This window comes from Canis lupus, chromosome 31 (assembly GCF_048164855.1).
Source record: "Canis lupus baileyi chromosome 31, mCanLup2.hap1, whole genome shotgun sequence".
Lineage (NCBI taxonomy): Eukaryota > Metazoa > Chordata > Mammalia > Carnivora > Canidae > Canis > Canis lupus.
In genome coordinates, this window is record NC_132868.1 from 33,991,751 (window position 1) to 34,011,260 (window position 19,510).

At 38.6% G+C, this 19,510-nt stretch overlaps 1 protein-coding gene across 1 annotated transcript in view; it reads right to left on the minus strand.

Moving 5' to 3' along the window:
- WDR49 (WD repeat domain 49) overlaps positions 1 to 19,510 on the minus strand; it is a 130,756-nt gene that overhangs the window by 11,369 nt on the left and 99,877 nt on the right. The window contains exons 15-17 of the mRNA XM_072808153.1: positions 15,960 to 16,141; positions 7,506 to 7,615; positions 5,100 to 5,246 (exon numbers count right to left, since the gene is read on the minus strand). Coding sequence (XP_072664254.1) covers positions 5,100 to 5,246; positions 7,506 to 7,615; positions 15,960 to 16,141 — 439 coding nt within the window. The remainder of the gene's footprint in view (positions 1 to 5,099; positions 5,247 to 7,505; positions 7,616 to 15,959; positions 16,142 to 19,510) is intronic.

A 19,510-nucleotide genomic window follows, 5' to 3' on the forward strand; every position in this document is an offset into this window, starting at 1 on the left:
CCTTATCTTCAAAATAATAACAAATGCCATCCAATGGATGCTTAGTATGTGCTAGTCATTGTGCTAAAGTTTACCCACACAGCTTCAAAATCAGGTATGCTTAGCCCCACTTTCTACATAAGAAAACTGGGATTGGCAGCTTATATAATTTTTCCAGATATAAACAACTAGTAGAAGGCAAAGCAAGGATTCAAAAGCAGATAGCTGGCTGCAAACAACAAGCTTCCATTAGTACAATATGCTGCCTTCAGTCTAGCCCTATTATAATGCATCTACGACACAGTTTCCAGAAAGCTTTCTAAAATGCAAAACTGGTCATGTCACTTTCCTGTTTTAAACATTTCAACAGAAGTTTTGAATAAACTTTCTGAATAAATAAATAATAAATAAATAATAATAAATAAAGTTTCTGAATAAAAGATAGGTAGTGGTAGGTCCTACCATCCTTCTCATTGTACCAGACAGAAAAACAAAAACAGGTAAATTGTAGAAATAATATTTTTAAACACATCAGAGGGTGGTGGAAGCAAAGATTATCAAACTAAAATTGTGAAGATGGTAAAACCCTTCTTAGATGGGTTAAGATTGCCAAATATTTAATTCCCTCTGTGGATTCATCATGTCCACAAACCGGATTGCCATAGACAAAGAGACTTTTCTAAGGGAAAGTAAAATCAGAAGAGTTTTGATGACTATGTGGGTTGGTATGATATACTGGAATCCAGAGAAATCCCACAACTACAGTGAGTATTCCCCACAGGATGGTTTCTGAATGCTAGGGTGATGGAGATTGTAGATTGGACTGGAGAGGCAAAGTAATGTTTCCTGTAATCTTGCAGTACTTAGGAGACGATATACCAATAATAGGTGAAGCTTAAAACAGACATTTGAAATCAGAAGTAGACTAAATCTAACTAAAGCTGTAACCAAGCACTGACCAAGCTCAATTCCTAATTGAATTAATGTGATGTGCCCTTCATGTTCTCTCCCAATTAAAGAAAGAGTAAACTATCTCTGGGAGAAAACAACATTAATTTCAGTATCTATACATTTTATATACACAATTTCCGTCATAGAATTAAAAATTTGTACAAAAATTACAAGATTTGCAAAGAAGAAGGAAAATGTGACTAATAATCATGAGGAAAAAAATAGACAGTAGAAGCAGACCCCAAGATCATCCGGATATTGATGTTAGCAGGTCAGGGCTTTAAAATTACTATTATAAGTATGTTAAAGAAAACAGAAAATTTAGACAAAATGGATGAAAACATGAATGTTTTAAGTGAGGATTAGAATCTATATAAAAAGAGATTCAAATGTCATTCTCGAACTGAAAAAATATGTGAAATCTGAAATTGATCACATGAGTTTAAGAGCAGACTGGCAAAGACAGGATTAGTGAGTGCAAAGTCAATATAAAGCACTCAAGGCCCAAAGAGGAAAATAAAATGGAAAGAAGAAAAGAATGTAAGAAATATTTATTATGTATAGAATGTCTAATATATGCATATTTGCAATCCCAAAAGGACAGGCGAGTGGGAATTGGAAAGAAACAATATTCGAAAAGATAATGGCTGAGAATTGTCCAAAACTGAAAAAACATTCAGTTGAGAATTCCTATCAACTCCAAGCAATATAAATACTGAGAAAAGTATATTTATATCCATCATGATAAAGCTACTCAAAAGTAAGGATAAAGTGAAAACCCTTTATTAAGGAGTCAGATTTAAATAAAAAAAAAGATATTACATTCAAAGGAGCCACAGTAATATTAAGAGCTGAATTTTAAACAGGAATTTGGGAGCAAGGAAACAATGGGACACTATCTTTAAAGACCTGAAAGGAAATAAATAAATAAATAAATAAATAAATAAATAAATAAATAAATAAATAACCATATCCTATTTAGAGTTTTAAAACCAGTGACAATATCCTTCCAAAGCCATAATGAAATAAGTGCATTTTTCAGACACATAAAAGCTCACCAGCTGACCCACACTATAAGAAATACTGCAGAACCTTCTTCAGACTGAAGAAAAATAATTTTTGTGGAAGCCTACTATTACAAGAAGGACTAAATGACACAGAAATAAGTATTATACCCTCTGGAACAATCACAAAAAGAATAATACAAAGAGATATAAAGACAGAAGAATTAATAGAAGAGATAAAATGGAATAATTCAGAATACCTGATTGAAACATTCCAATTGGTCCTCATTTCTGATAAAATAAATTCCAAGCTCTTTAGCATAGTACATTAAGTGTTCCCAGATTTGGCTGCCATTTACCTATTTAACCTTAATTCTCATCATGCCCCTTCTAGAACCTGGCCACTTGGAACTATGTGTAGCTCCCTTAGTCCTCGTTACTCATACCACCTTACATTTGCGTAAGCTACTCCTTTGCCAGAAATATCATCCCCCATTTTTCTTACCTGACTGATAACAACTTGACTTTTACTATCTAGCTCAACATAATCAGGTTTCCCCCAAAACACCCTCAATGAATCTCCACATGGTCCCATAGTAGCCAGTGCAGATCTCTATCATAGCTCTTGCTGTAAAACACAATTATTAATTTCCTTATCTATTTTGCCAACTAGTCTTCAAGATCTTTTAAGGCTGGGCCTCCACATGTTAACTCTTTGTCTCCAGCCTCCAGCACAGGGGCCAGCACAGAGAAGGCCTTCAATATCTACCTCAGAAAAGGCTAAACACGTAAATGAGCAAACATCCCTGCAGTATCTGATAAAGACTCTACGATATTACACTAGGCCTGTTACAGTCCTCTGCCCTCCTCAAGACCTTTATTTCTAAATAGCACACCAGTACTTCAAACTCAACACATTCTAAACTCTACTCTACTCAGGTGTGTCAAACTCACTTACCTAGAGTCTCCCAGTGCAGTCAACTCGGAATCACGAGGGCCTCTGCCCTACTTCATGCATTAGGTGCCTTTCCTCACACTATTTCCTTGATCTTGACTCCCCTTCCTCTTCCTTCACCCCGTGGACTCCTGCGCATCCTAAGTATGTGACCACCACTCTGCATTGCTTCCTATGCCCCAAGCTACAGTTCATCTGGCTTCTCCCTTGGTGCTTCCACAGAACCTAGCGTCCCATGTCATGCATCTGGCTGTCCTCAAAGTCTGCATGTCTCTCCTTTAAGTTGGTAGAACTTGAAAGAAAAAGAAAGAAAGAAAGAAAGAAAGAAAGAAAGAAAGAAAGCAAGCTAGCTCTATTTTCACTTGCAGAAAAGGCAGTTAAGTTCAATATTGAAAAGAAAGCAGAGGATGAAAAGCTGAAGAAGAAAAGGTTTTATTTTTAAAAGGGGGGGCAGAAAACATCTTTTTAAAAAACTGTGGAAATTACAGAAAAAAGTTATATTGCAAAATCAAGGAGAAAAAAATTTCTTTGAAAATATATGAGAGCATTTTAGGCATGTCCATCCAGCCACCTATGCCACACCTGGCCACATGCACATCAACCTGCCCATAAGGAAGAATTCTCTTGCTGCAGAATGTACAAGGCTCCTCATGGGAGCACGGGACCTTGCACCACTGAGGAGAGGTGTTTGCTGCCCTCACCGTTGACCTCTCCCACTTTCTTACTCCCCAGCATGGGCATACTCCCTGCCTTCTATTTCTCTTCCCTCAGTTCTGATTGCTCCACCTTGGTTTCTTCCCCTGTGCAGGTTCTGTGTCTCTACACTTTGTCCTGGCTCTGTGGATCCTTTCTTCCTGTCTGTTCCCCAGATTCCCTTCTGTGTGTGACTCAGGAGGACAAGATAAGCACTCTCCATGTTTATTCTTAAAAGATGAATCATCCAGGGGGGTGGGGGCGGGCAGGATGATAGACTGAAAGCCCTGTCAGATGCACAAAATGGTTTATGTAGAGCCCCGAAGTTTATGGATTCATGGTTTTAAAAGAAATGAGCAGAAACCATTAGATGATCCTCATGAGACCAAATAAATGATTATAAGTTTAGAGAAGAAAAACTCTTGAGTAAAGGCAAAGGAAGCTGATAACAATTCAACTGGAAACTATGGCAATGAGGAATGACAGCTGTACCTTGCTTACAAGTGGAATTTCAAAAAAAAAAAAAATTGTTGACCAGCTGTTCTCCTTTTCCATAGGGAACCACAGGAAGATGAGAGGCTTCCACTTCCTCCAGTGTGGACATAAGAAACGCCTCCCTCCTACAAGGGTTATGATTTCTCAAGGATGATGCTGAACCCTCCTCTCAGAGGATTTGAAAAGTTTAGAAAGCACAGATCTCAGATGGTTCGAGTGTAGTTCTGATCTCTTGACTGTGACAAGTTGGAAATTCGCACTTTTCATTAATTATTTTAAATGAGTTCCCTGCAGTGTCCATATGCTTTCTGAGTGCCTCACTGAGAATCAGGTTGTGCTTCCTGCACTCCCCCCAGGGCCAATCTCTGCGGGGAGGATTCCTGCACAGGAACCTTTCTTCAGATTCTTAGGAACCTGGAAGCCCATAACCATCAGAGAAATAGAGCACGCTTTTGCACACCTTGTTTCTGAGTCTTCTGAGATCATTCACACATATTTCTAGGCTGAGCTTCCCGTCCTCCCATTATCTAAGCCCAGCACTGCAGCTGGAAGTCTCTAATCCCATGCACGTTAAGTAGCCTCTATTTATAGTGCACCATGCGAACAGAACAAAAGCAGATTGTCAGAGGCTCTGGTCTAAAGCCCTCTTAGGATATCTCTGTCTCTGGTATCAGATTGGAAAATGAAGATTGTTGGGGGGTGGGGGGACTCTCATCCGTGGCAGACTCATAAAATATATTCATGGCATTCCGACTTCAGGAGAGTGACAAAATAAAAATACTCTCTTTATGTGTTCCAGCCTGTTGGCTGCCCTTTCTGAGAGCACAGATCAGCAGCTGAGCTATAAATCGTAACAGGCAAACCACGCTTCCTTTCATGGCAACCTCAAGGCCAACATGTTACTCCCATGCTCTCTGACTTTAGTGGGGTTTGTTGTTGTTGTTGTTGTTGGGGGCGGGGATGTTGAGTGGTTGAGTTTAAGGGGGAGAGAGGATGGGAGGATATGATGGCTGACGACTCACTTTCAGAGAGTGATGAAAGCTCTGGAATTTGGGAGCACTCCTCCTCTGGCTTTCCCCTAAAGTATCTCTCCAGGTCCAGAAGAAAAGCTGGTTTCTTCACTTCAGGCAGCTCTTTCAGGTCTCTGATGCTTAACGACCTAAATGCACCTTCCCAACAGTAGGTTTTAGGGGAGGATACGAAAGAAGTACAGAATCATTAATTCCTTCAGAAGGAGCTAGCCCATTTCCAAGTTAACTTTTTAAAATTTAACCTTCCTGTTACTCAGCTGCTACAGCTGCAGCCATCAGCAAACCCTATAAACACAGCTGTTCGTGATAAATCCACGGTCCTTTTATTCAAAGGGACCAAAAGGAACTCAAGGCTCCCCTTTCATTTATTTTTTATTCTGTATTCTTTCGCTGTTTTTCCCTTGAAAATGTGTGTTCTGCAGTTTTGGAAGAGCTCCAGTTTCTCTTTTATCTACCAGGAAACTGCATCTTTTTTGTCAGACGGAATCTTGTTTTTAGTATTTCACAACATATCTGAAATTTCGAATTTGCAGGTACCTTTTAATTTCGCTAACACGTAAACCAGAGCTGTGTTCCTGTGCCGCAGATGCACACAGTGAGGTGATGGAAAGGAAAGCTCTTTTATTCGTGCACTTAAAAGCAAAGTCTTGGACAATGGGAAAAAGTTTCCTTTTTTTTTTTTTTTTTTTTGCTTCCTGGGCTAAAGGGAGAAGGCTTCACTCAAGATGTGATTTTACGTTTGTTTGATTGTTAGCAGCGCAAAGGTGGGAACTGTGCCTTTGTCGTCATGGTGGCTCGGTATCCAGGAAAAGTCAACTAATACACACTCAGCACTCTGTGTGGGACAAGTCATGTGCTATGTCAGTGGTTCTCAAATTAAACCAGGCATTTCCATCACCAGGAGGGTTTGTCTCTACATGACTCCCATTTCTGATCTAGTAGGTAGGGATGGGGGCCCACAATGTACATTCCCAGGTTGCAGACGATGCTCATGCTGCTGGCCGTGGAACATGCTTTAAGAATCAAGGTGTTATGTCAAACCAAAGGAGAAATCTTCAGAACCTGGAGAGTGTCATTATGCACTTCTAAGTGATGAGGAGATTGAGGCTCAAGATACTTTAATAACTTGCCTGAATTTACCGGTAAATAGCAGACCTTGGACTTCAGCTCAAGCATGTTGCACCCCAAAGGTCATGCTCCAAGGCATACTAGTAGTAATAATAATAATAACATTAGTAATTAGTAATTATATTAAGTTTCTATAGTATGCCAGGCACTGTTGTAAGTACTTTACAAATATTATCCAATGTGATCCTGTAGATTAGTTTATAAATGTGCATTGAATATTAAATAATGATATACATTTTGACAGCAAAATTTCAGTAGAAATTCTAAAATTAATGTTGGGTGGCGCAGCAGTTTGGCGCCTGCCTTTGGCCCAGGGCGCGATCCTGGAGACCCGGGATCGAATCCCATGTCGGGCTCCCGGTACATGGAGCCTGCTTCTCTCTCTGCCTGTGTCTCTGCCTCTCTCTCTCTCTCTCTCTGTGACTATCATAAATAAATTAAAATTGAAAAAATATAAAAATAAAATTAAAAAAAATAAAATAAAATTAATGTATCTACTCTATGAAAGTACAGCTACCCCTCAGATATACGTTTAAAACAAGATTGGCAGTGAGTAAAATATCTTCATATGACGAAGTTTTGGAAATCACTCTCACTACATTTCTTTTTTTTTTTTAAGATGTATTTATTTATTTTAGAGAGAAAGAGCACGCAAGCGTGTGCAGAGGGGCAGAGGGAGAAAATCCTCAAGCAGACTCCCCGCTGAGCCCTACTCAGGCCTGGATCTCAGGACCCCGAGATCATGACCTAAGCTGAAACCAAGAGTCAAATGCTTAACTGGCTGAGCCACCCAGGTGCCCCTCTTACTACATTTCTAAATAATATCCTTCAGTATGATATCAGTTCTCTTTTACGGTTACTTGTTTTATATATAATTCTTTTTCTGGTTAGCCCAAACTAAACTTACATTGGGCTTCCTTAGAGCAAGAATAATTTTTATTCATTTTCATCTCTTAAACACTTATGAGTGTTTGAGAGAGAACTGATGTTCCATGCCGACTCTCTTTTAGAAACTATACTGGGCACATTATGTGTGTTCTCTGGCTTAGACCTTAAACTTCTGCCATTTATATGCTGTGCAGCCCTGGACAAGTCGCTGATGTCTCTAAGCCTCACTTTCCTCCTTCATTAAATAGAGATTACAGGACCTTACCTTCACATTTATTAAGGGATACCAGCATTCCTGGCACACGGAGTAGCTATTTGTCTTATTCATACCAATCTATAAAATAATAACACTATAAAAATATGTCAAGAGTGATTACTTACTGAATGGTTTTTGTACAACTTCACCCTTGTAAAGGTTATGTGCTTTTTTCTTAAAGATATTTCTTTCCTTATATTTTATACCCAAATGTATGACTTCTGATGGTCTGACACTGGAAGAAAATAATACATGATAAAATAAAATATCAACCACAAAAGGATGAATAGGACTTTCAGGCTTTAAATATATATCTTACTGTTGACAACAACAACAACAAAACAAAACAAAGAAACACACACAAAAAAAAACCCCTCTATACTGTGGACCTAAGTGTCGACATTTGTTTACACTAATTAAGTCATTTCTTTGAATAAAATGGCTGCAAGCCAGGTGATGATATAAAAGGGTAAGAGCCAGAGAGGCCAGGAGGCTAGTTAAGCAAAGATTCCCATAGCAACTGGAAGGTCAGAGAAAAAATTATGCAGAAGAAAATTTCACAGAAGCACACACTATTCTTGCCTTGTGTATAAATTATACTGGCTAACTGGTGGTACGTGTCAAAAACTTATCCAGTGTGAGGACTGGATCTTCACTTATGGTATCCAAAATGCAAAAAAAAAAAAAAAAAAACAAAAAACAAAACAAAACAAAACAAAACAAAAACAAAAAACAAAAAAAAAAAAAACCTCAGCATTTTTGAGACTTGTCATATGAATCTATAGGGAAACTTTAGATTAGCTTGAATCCAAGGAAACAGTGTTATCAGTAAAACACAGGGGGTGACATCATTATACAATTGTACATAATTCCTGTCAGAAAACAGGAAATGGTTTCAACTATAGTTATCATTCACTGTATAGACCTCTACCCTTTACAGTGACAAGTTATATTAGTATTTTTTTTAGAGGCATCAGGTCAGAAAACACACCCATTTTTCACACAATTACCAGAGCCCCTGGGGAGCCTGCCCTCTCCCTGCTGCCTTCTTTCCTTGCATCTGTTGCTCCTCCTGCTGACTGCTCTCTCACCCCCTTTTATCTGTAGGTTGGAGGCTGCCTCTTGAGTAGCTGGAGAACCTTGAGAGGTTTCCTATACTCTCAGCCTCAATTTCCTGCTCTACACAATGAGATTCTCATTGTGGTTTTAAAGGAGAGGAGATAGATGGCTGTTAGGCGATGTGCCTAATAAATAACACTATTCAATAAATGTTCATTTCCCTCCTTCCTTTCCCTCTGCTCTATTTGGACTGTATTTCCCAAACTCAAGAGTTTAAAATATCAATACAAGTGAAATTAAGTCTATGCATCTCAAAGTTAATATTGTGTGCTATTTATATAGGTTTAAGTAGCAATTTATTGATTGAGTTTTTTTACATAAATAAATTTTGCATTTTAGAGTTATTTTAGATTTACAGAAAAGTTGTCAAGATAGTATAGCACAGATTACCATTTATCACAACTAAGAAGCCAATATTGATACATGACTATTAGCTAAACTCAACATTTTATTAGGATTTCCCTAATGTCCTTTTTTCTGTCCCCAGAAATCACATTATACTCCTTAGCTTCCTCTAGTCTATGACAGTTTCTTAGACTTTCCTTGTATTTTAATGACCTTGACAGTTTTGAAAAATACTTGTCAGATTTTTTTTTTCTTTTTTGTAGAATGCCCTTCTATCTATGTTTATCTGATGTTTTTCTTAGGGCTAGATGGGGGGTTATGGGTTGTTGGAAGGAAGTCAATGGAGATGAAGTGCTATTCTCATTACATCTTATCAAGGGTACATGCTATCAACCTGTCTTATCACTGTTGATGTTAACCTTACTATTGGTCAAGGTTGTGTTTGCCAAGCTTCTGCCCTATAAAGTCACTTTTCCCTTCCTTTCCATATACTACTCTTGGAAGCTAGTTTCCACACACAGACTATACTTAACAGGTGGATGACAATGGAAGTTAAGCTCTATTTCCTTGACAGTGTGAAGTGTCTACATAAATTATTTGGAATTATAGATTTTTTTAAGGGAATCTTTGGCAACCAAAGACTGAAGCAGGTGGCATTTTTTCCCCAAAGCACACTGGAATGGTTCCCTCACAATGTGCAATCCCTCATGAATCAGAACATATTATTTAGCCACCATCTGGGCTTGGCAAACCACTATGATGGCACCCTTCGAGTCATTTTAAGATAGTAAGAGAATCTGTTAACAATTAGAAGTTAGTGGTAGGTACAGGAAGGGTGGAATGTAGTATAGTTATGGCTTACAGTTGTTAGGTTAATACTTTTTCCCCCAGAGAAGTATTACTGTTATAAACTGAGGTACAAACTGTAAAGGGAGGCCTAGAAGTAGGGAGGTCTACCTTTGGACTAGATAAAACCAGACCTTTATTTTCCAAAGACACTCTGAACTCTCTCCTGCTTTTAGGCAATTTGCTTCCTGGTTCTCTCATCCAGTGACACTACAATCACTTTGCCTACCTCCCCTGAGGAGTTAAATCCACAGAGGGAAATGTGTAGGCATAAAGTAGGAGGCTCTCCTGGGAATCACACCAAACTGTACTACTGAGATGACTGACGAGGAAGTACAGCCATAATGACAAAGTTCTAACTGAAGGGCAGTTCTATGAACCACTAGACAGCAGAGTCAACTCCACATTCAAAGTCTAACTTATTACTTCCTTTCCATAGACATTTGACATTTAGGGGAATGGTCACTATGACAATGTGGACACAATTAAAAAGAGGTGAATATTCCCCAAATTCCAATACTCCTAATGGATGAAGATGAAAATGGAGAATAATGTAATAAAGGGCTTAGAGGGAGTTAAAACTTTACAAAAAGGTCTTACATGGTGATGCTGGAGGAGGGCCTACTATGGGCTCTGGCAGCCTTGCCATCAATTCTATGAGAAAGAAAGGCTCTAAGATCTCTCCCCTCTTGGTTCAGGATATAGAAGAGAAGAATGACATGTGACAAGTCCCCAAGTGCCCTACTAGGCATTAAAGGAAAGTGAAAGTGCCCAGAGTAGTGGCTTATGCATAGCAGGAATTTGACAAAATATTTGATCACTTGGCTCAGAAACCAATAGCTTCTCAATATTGTCACATGATGTTTGTTGGGCAGGCAGTATTGAGCAGTGGCAATATGCCCTAGCTCTGGAGCCAGAATGCCTGCTTTGGGATTTCTGGTTCACCTCTTGCTGGTGGGTTGACACTGGGCAAATCACTTACCATCTTTCTGCCTTGCTCTCCTAGTCATGAAATCAGGATGATAATTGTAACCATTCCTAAAGATTCAGGGACAATTAAATGAGTTAAATACATAAAGACCTTAGAGCAGTGCCTAGAATATGGTAGGAGCGCAGTAAGTATTGCACTACTATCACTTTTTTTTAATTTTTATTTATTTATGATAGTCACACAGAGAGAGAGAGAGAGAGAGAGAGAGAGAGAGAGAGAGGCAGAGACATAGGCAGAGGGAGAAGCAGGCTCCATGCACCAGGAGCCTGACGTGGGATTTGATCCTGGGTCTCCAGGATCGCGCCCCGGGCCAAAGGCAGGCACCAAACCGCTGCGCCACCCAGGGATCCCTGCACTACTATCACTTTAACCAAAAACACGAAAATATTTTCCATTCAAAGTAGAGAGCTCCATCACCCCTATGGCCAGTCCTAATACTCTTGGGAACTATCAGAATGATGAGACAAAAAAATAAGGAGATGTGGTACTTTCAAAAACAATCATTTGCAGTACTAATATTTTTAAGATTCGAATTTTAAAAATTGAGTAAACTTTCATTTGCTTTCATTCGTTATACATGGGCAAAGGATGATTATTGCCACAGATTGTTGGCAAAAGTAGACTTTCAATCCTCCAAGTGTTTTATGTCATATAAGGCCTAATTTAAAATGCGATTTTAATGTTTTGTGTATTTTTTTCTTATAGCTGTCCATAAATTCTCTAATTTAATTTCTCACAGAAGATCTACTGGCAGGATAATTAGGTAATCAACAGCATATAAATAATATTAAATATCAATTCCCTCCTAACCATAATAAGGACTTTAGAACATCATAATAATTTCTCACGTCTAAGAAACATCAATTTTAAGCATGCCTTCTGTCTTACACAAACTTACTGAGAAATTACTGGAAATTTTTGTTTCATTTCCCATCTGATTATTTTTTTCCTGCTTTCTGATAATTAACCCTTTCCCCATTTTTTAAATGGCAGCCAAGGTGAAAAGTGTCAGATAATAGAAGGTAGAGTAGACTTGCTCTTTGTTGCCCTAGAATAAGAATGAAGGTCAATGAGAGAGAGTTCTATGCATGAATAGATTTGACTTAACATTAAAGTCATTTTATAATAAAGACTGGTTCAATAACAGAGAAGGCCATCTTTAAGATGGTGAGTGCATCCCATAGGAATTATTCAAGAAGAGTCTAGGATGTGCTTCTCTCAAAGATATGACAGGAATCAGTCGAGTGCATGTCTAATACCTCTTTCAAGTTCATTATTAAATTGTTAAAGGTTAATAGACACGTGGGAGGGGGGGAAGTTCAGTCTCACAAATAATCAAAAAATTCAACTGAAAACAATGAGAAGATACCATGGCAACAGTTTTAGGACAATGACAACATCCAGTGTTGGTTTCGAGGCAGCCATTTCCAGGTACCTGCTGGTGGGGGAAGGTCTCAGGGCAGCAACTTAGCAAGATGACCCACAGGCCTTCAAAATATTGGACTCGGCAACCCCATTTTAAAGAATCTATTCTAATGATGAAGGCCATTGGATACTCTAATATGTATGCATGAAGGTGTTTGAGAAATGCTTTCCCAGATAACACTGGTAAACAGTCTAAATGCTTGAAAGAAAGGAAATGGTTACAAAACTCCTAAGTCCCTAGAGTGTCATTAGAGATGTGGATGTCTGTGGATACTTCTGTTAATTCACACGGAAATGTACTCCCAGTTTTTTTTTTTGAATGATAAACCAGGTTATAAACTATGTATGCTAGTCTCTGTTTTCATAAGATACACATTGCTATATACTTGCTTATTTGCCTGGAACTGGAAATGCCTAAGGGTCGGCACTACTGTTGTGACAGGTGATTTTTCATCTTTTTCCTTCTTGCTTATCTATACATCCAAAATTTCTCCTAAGGAACATGTATTATTTTCACAGAAAATAAATATCCTGTGAATAAATATTCACAGTAAAGACACATTCTAAAGTTATACCATCTGAGTCATTCGTTTTATCTATAACTTTTCTAGAGAAGAATAATTCTGTGTGAGTCCAGAGTCAAACATTGCTATAAATGAAGAAAAATGCATGTCCATTGTGGGTTTTGTTCCCTATTTTACCCTCTCATTTATTTCTTCCTTTTTTTCTTTTCACTTTTGCAGAATCTAAGGAAGGAAAAAAAAATCTGTTTCTCTGTATCCACTGTTAACTTAGCATTAGGACTTTCTATTACTCTCTTAAATTCTATATTCGTCTTCATCTCCCCAGGACTTAAATTGAAAATGACATTTTACCACCTACCCACTTCTCACACATAATATTATACAATACCTTAAGCGCTATGGAAACCTGTTATTTATGTATAAGCCAGAAGATAATATATGCCAAGATTTTTATCCTGGAGAGAGGATCTTAGGAGTTAAGATGAGAATGCAGCTTTAAAGCATCTGATCTTTTCCCTTGTTTTTCCTGCTTCTTCTACTTTCTATTGGCTTTTCCTGTTTGCATCTCCATCTTTCTTACTGAAAGATGCCTCCATGCGAACATACCCCCACCTGCACACAGACTCACCAGCTGTGCTTTTCTCTCTTTAGTTCCTTGAAATTCTTTCATGTATTTTTAAAAATATTTTGCATATGGACCAGAAGTGGCAGGATTCCCTCCTTGTATTTACTAGTCTGATTAGGGATAGGGTACATCCTTCACAGTAATATTGTCTTAAGGAGAAAATTATCTGTAGTCTCTCAGCATTGCATGGAAGCCACGGAGGACACTTTCCAGCTGACAATTACATTGCACTTGTATGTTTTCCACAGAGGATCTGTGGTCGTGTTCCTGGGAAAAGTGAAGAATGTACCTGCCAAGCCAATTCCGAGGATACATTTTTAGCCTTTTTCTTTCAATGAGTTCAATAATTCCGAAGTGATGTTATTCTGTACTATCTGCTTGTGATAAAGTCCTAAAATTATTTCAATCTAGTCATCTGAATTAGATAAAGCAGAAATTGTAAAGATCACAGGCCTTTTTTGGATGTATTGTCATCTGAAAAAAAAATGCAGTATTATAGAGGCAATTTTGCTTCTTACTGCTGGAGATTTCAAGAGAAAAGCTGATTTAAAAAAAAGAATAAATGAGTGTGTCATAAGGAACAGGAAATTAGTATATTAGCTGAAATACTCTTAAACAAGAATGTGTTATAACACTTGCCTTTATTCTGTTAGGAGTGTGACAGGAAGAGAAACAATGCTCTGTGTTACCCTGGGGTAACTTTAGCTCCTCATCTGTAAAATTGAGTTGGGTGGCTGGGTGGGGGCCTTTTATCGTGTCTAAAAATCTTTCTATTCCCAGCATTCTATTATTGTACAGGATTGGTCATGCTATATTTCTAAATTGAAAAGATCCTCTGCCTGAAAGTAAAATGCCACTTGACATTTCAGCAAGCCATAATTCAAGGAAATGGAAGAACAAATACCAAAGTGTAATTCAGTGTAACAGGATGTTTAAAGGGGGATTTTTTTTTCCCCCTTCTTCTATCTCCCTGTCAGCAGAGGTCCAAAAAGTCTGAAAGCAAATTAATTAATTAATTAAGAGGCAAAAGGTATTCTGATATTTCAGAGTGAGGTGCTAGATTCCTTGTGCACCACAAGGAGGTAGCTCTACAACCAACCTGCTGACACGAAGGCTGACCACCACTCTAGGATATAAATGAACTGAAGATGCGGGAACAGAGGCAACAGTTATAGGTTAGCATTGAGTCCCACTGCCCTGGGAGAGGAAGGAAGCTTCCCCTTCAGTTCTAGCTTTTGCTTACACAGACCAGTCAGAGTTTAGAGTATGCCCCCCTGGGGTAACCATTAGAGGGACAGAATGGATCCATGACTCACTAATACCTGCAAAAGTCTACAGGCAAAAAGCTGTGACTGGAGCTGCCACGTAACTAGGGAAAGAAGGGGCCCCCATGGAGCAGTTGGTGGGATAAGAATGTGTGAGCTTCCTATGGGCCAAGCTGAAGTTGACTCAGGAAAAGTGCAATAGGAGAGGCCTGTCATTGTGAGGGACTATAAAAGAAATCCACTGGATGTGTATTACCACAGGTAACCCCAGTTAGTGGTGTTGAGCCACAAGAGACCAGCCAAAGAGTGCATTAATTTAGAAATGGGCAACGCAGAGGTAGTCACCAAAGGATCCTGAGTATAGTCATCAAAGGACCTGCCACCAAACCTCCTTAATGTAAATCATGTACTTTAGCTAATAATAAAGTATCAGTATTGGTGCATAAACTGTAAGAGCTACACCACACTAATGTGAGACACTGTGTGGGATGGGGGTAGGGTATGTTGGAACTCTCTGTACTTTCTGTGCGATTTTTCCATAAACCCCCCAAAAGTAATATTGTGCACATAGTAAACATTTTTTCATTTGTATCAAAGAAAATACAATGAATAAAATCATCCTCTCAAAAACAATAGTTGTTGAGTATGAAAGATGAAATTATGAGAGGGGCACCTGGGTGGCTCAGTCAGGTAAGCATAGGACTCTTGATTTCAGCTCAGATTAGGATCTTAGGGTCCTGGGATCAAGCCCGGTGGGGCTCCATGCTCAGCCCAGAGTCTGCTTGTCCCTTCCCCTACCCTGCCCCCACTTGCATGCTCACTTTCTCATAAACAAACAAACAAATAAATAAATAAATAAATAAATAAATAAATAAAATCTTTAAAAAATATATATGAGAGTATGAGTTAGCAAAAAGAAATAACTAAAACTGCCTGGCATAAGGAGTAAGAGGGATGAAAGAATGAGATCTAGCAGAGTGGGGTAAAGAGAAGAAAGGGCTTCATTTACAATGAAGAAAAGGTGAGAAGAGTTCAAAGGAGACTCATGTCTAATATTCAAAGTTAAACTCTTTGAATTTCTGTCATATAAACCTCTGTGCACCTTCCCACACCGGGAGTCAACCTGACGTACATTCTGAGACAGATACATGCATATATATAGTATGTTGTTTTGGAGGAAAGGGGCTAATTTTCACAATTAGGTTGATGATGGAGCAGAAACAGAAGACTTGAAGATACTGAATAGAAATCAAGAATTCAGTGGAGGCAAGAAATTGAACTAGATATAGTAACCGTGAGAATAGAAGTTCCCTCTTCACCACATACACCCTTGAAGTAGTTGCTGCATGTTCCAAGGAGCACAGATGGAAGTCTGGGCCATCTTGGTAGGTCCTATCTTGACTCCACTTGGCATCCAGGTAACACTTAAAATTGCTTACTTGTATGTGGTGTCATCTTTGTTTTCCTCATCAAGTAGAGAACGTTCTCGTAGGTCTAAACTTGATTCCTCCTTAAAAAGTAAAGGAATATCCCTGATGCTTTCTTCTTGAATTTCACTTTTCATTAAATTAGCATCTCTCTTAGGAAGGGAAATATGGTTTTCAGTTTGCCAATGCTTTGCCTAAAAAAGAGACTTATTTTACCTTTATGACATTTATTTTCTTTGAACATTTATGTGCTACACTACTAACTGAAGTCCTGGGCACACACAAAAAAATAAAAAAACATGGTTTTTCAAAGACCTTACAGTTATGCAAGGCAGATTATATATATAAACTTTAAGAAAGGTAGAAAATTGTAAGTGTCGTAAGAAGCAAAGTTTCTCTGAAAAGATAATGAGCTACAAAAAAAATGATATTCTCACTTTAAAATCTTCAATAGCAAGATGTACATTAACTAAAAACAAAACTTTTGCTGAAAAATTATCAGTTAATTGTCATACAACTACTTTCTTTCCATCTTCCTCAAAAAGTCTCAAAAAGAAAATTATTGAGCATTTTTCAAAGAAAATATGTGTATTACACAATCGTTTTCACAAAACGTGGCTACGATTCTTAATCTCTAGCAGAAGCTCTCAATGACATTTTATTTTATATTTGAAATACAGAACCAATTTCCTTATCTTATGTCAATTCCCATCATATACACAGGAATATGTGAGGGATCACAGCCTGTGTGATTCGAGGGAATTAGGCATCCCTAGGATATCTGACTGGCCTGCAAACTGATCATCTTGCCAGAAGGGACTGCAGAGTAAAATGCCTACAGGGGCCAGGAAGATAGTGTCAACGAAGGAATCAAGCCTCATACAAGGTGATAAATAGGAAACAAAGTTCAGTCCCACTGGCAATTGGGCAGGGTGGGGACTACCGCAACTAGACAGAACCCATTTTACAGTTGCTCTCAGGGACTGACACGTGTTCTTTTTCAAGAGAATCCAGAAATCTGGATTTTGTATGAAATCTTTAATGTTTAAATATGGGCAGCCAAGTCCAATTTTAAACACTGGGTGAACAAGCACAACCCAAAACACTGGCTGGCTCCCCATGACAAAGAGAAGAGGTGCCAATGTCCACACTCTGCCCAATGCAACTGTGGTTAGTGTGTAAAGAGGGGCATTGAAGACGTGCATACATCATCTCATTTCTTTGGATAGAACCATCATCTGATAGTTTCCTGGGACAAGTATATCTCTATGGATAACTCAGCCCCACCTCCATTTTTCCAACTCCAGGAATAGTCATACCATACCCTAACTTTGAAAAATCTAACTTGAAGAACAACCTCTCGGATCCATAGCTTTGTTATAAAAAGTATTTACACTTATTTAAAAAATAACTTCATTCGTGAAATATATTCAATCGCATAGCACTAAATCTTAAATACTTTAAGCAGACTGCACGTGATTGGAAAATTAAATCTTAATGTGGGAAATTACATTATTGCTTTTCCTCCTGTTTTTATAACTGCCAGACCAGAACTAATTCGACGGAAGAACAAATACAACATTCAAATGTAAGGCAAAAGTCACGACACTGTACACATCAAGTTTGTTCAGCAAAAATTGTTCTGATCCTAATTATGTTTACTAATTGGGTCTCTTCTTCTTATCTATATATTACCATCTGCCTTCCATATCCTTGTGTTCTTTCTCTAAAAGAGTGTCTCTTCTCACCATTAGGACATTCATCGCTACTATTTTCTCATATCTACTAATTCATTCTCTTTCTGTGCCCACCTCCTCTCTTCCCCTCACCCTATCCCCACACCCTGCAACCAGCAGCACCTACATTCAAGACAGCTTGATCAAAGTGAGTCCTTAAGGGGGGAAAAAAAGCTCAAGCAGAAAAAAAAACCAGAAAACCCAGTTGTCCCCAGGTTTGCTTTACTTTCTAAGACTATCCCAGTTCTGAGAACTCTTTTTCCTGTCTTGAACATAGAGGGGAAAACCACCTATTTTCACACAGGTTTTTGGAAGCTAAAATCCCTCAAAATACAAAGACTTTACAAAACAGCTAAGGACAAATATCAAAGGCATAAAAATTAACAGTTTTACTAGCATATGCTTCTTAATTAAAATAAAATTTAGGGATGTCTGGGTGGCTCAGTGGTTGAGTGTCTGCCTTCAGCTCAGGGCTTGATTCCAGGGTCCTGGGGTCGAGTCCTGCGTCAGGCTCCTCATGAGGAGCCTGCTTCTCCCTGTCCCTATGCCTCTGCCTCTCTCTGTGTGTCTCTCAGGAGTAAATAAATAAAATCTTAAAAAAAATAAAATAAAATTTAGCAGCAGACACTCTCTGGTGGGCACAATATGGCACCCACACCTAGAATGGTGCTATTTCTTGCTTCAGCCTCCTCTAAGGAACTTACATTCCAGATGCTACCCATTTGATGATACTTTGTTTCTTTACCTGTCATTCTAACCTCCACTTCAACTTCCCAGAGCCCATGAGGCATGGCCATATAGCAATTCAGCATCATATTAACGTCTTCACCAACAGAAGCATCTTTCCAACTCATCTTGTGCTCAGAATCCAGCTATGGCCCTCTGCCTTAGTCACTACACATGTATACACACACCCATTCAAGTTACCTCTCAGAGGCTCTTTTTCCTGACTGAGAAAAGTCTAGCATTTGCCTTACTTTCAGAGCAGAAGAGACTGTACAGCTCTTGCCTGCTACCTTGAGACGTCCATATAACCAGCCAAACATGGGCCTGCAACCCTGGATTCTTTTCTGATTTACCGTTGCCCTTGTGTTTCATAGGGTTGTATAAAATTTCTTTTAGGACAAGTTGACATCATCAAACTGATTCAAAAATAGAGCAACAAAAGACTTTGACTTCCAACATGAAGATAGTTGCTGTGTTCTCATGGCATGAGTGGCAATGAAGTCTGCTAAATAGAACCAAGTCAACCAGCCAGACAGAAATTGAAGTTTCAGCCTGACCTCATGGCACCAGCCTGACTGCATATCACCATGCTTCAGCAGTACTGGTTAAAACAGATCAAACTGATATTTTGTCCCTCAAGTCACAAAGGGAACAAGAACAGAATTCCCATGAAAACAAATGGAAAAAATAAAATAAATGTGAGACAATGAATGTTTCCTTTCTACCATGCCCCCCCCCCACTTCATTTCCCTAATAGGCAGGTATAAATGAGAATTTAGTTTCATGGGAGAAATGGTTAAAGGCATGAGTTCTGAAATGAGCCAGCTTTAATTAAAAGCCAAACTCTACGACTTATTAGCCTCTGTGAGCTCAGAAGATTAATTCAAAGTCTGTGCCTCTGTTTTCCCATTTGTTAAATGGGAGTAATGAAAAATTCCTCCCTCATGAGATGAAGAATCATGATTACATGAGATAATCCATGTGGAGACCATAAAATAGGGCCTCAGCCATACAGGAAAAACTCAACAAATGTTAGCTATTGTTATTTGGGCAGGAGTAAATCAGACAATGAAGAGGAAGAGGGTTTATTTTTCTAAAATT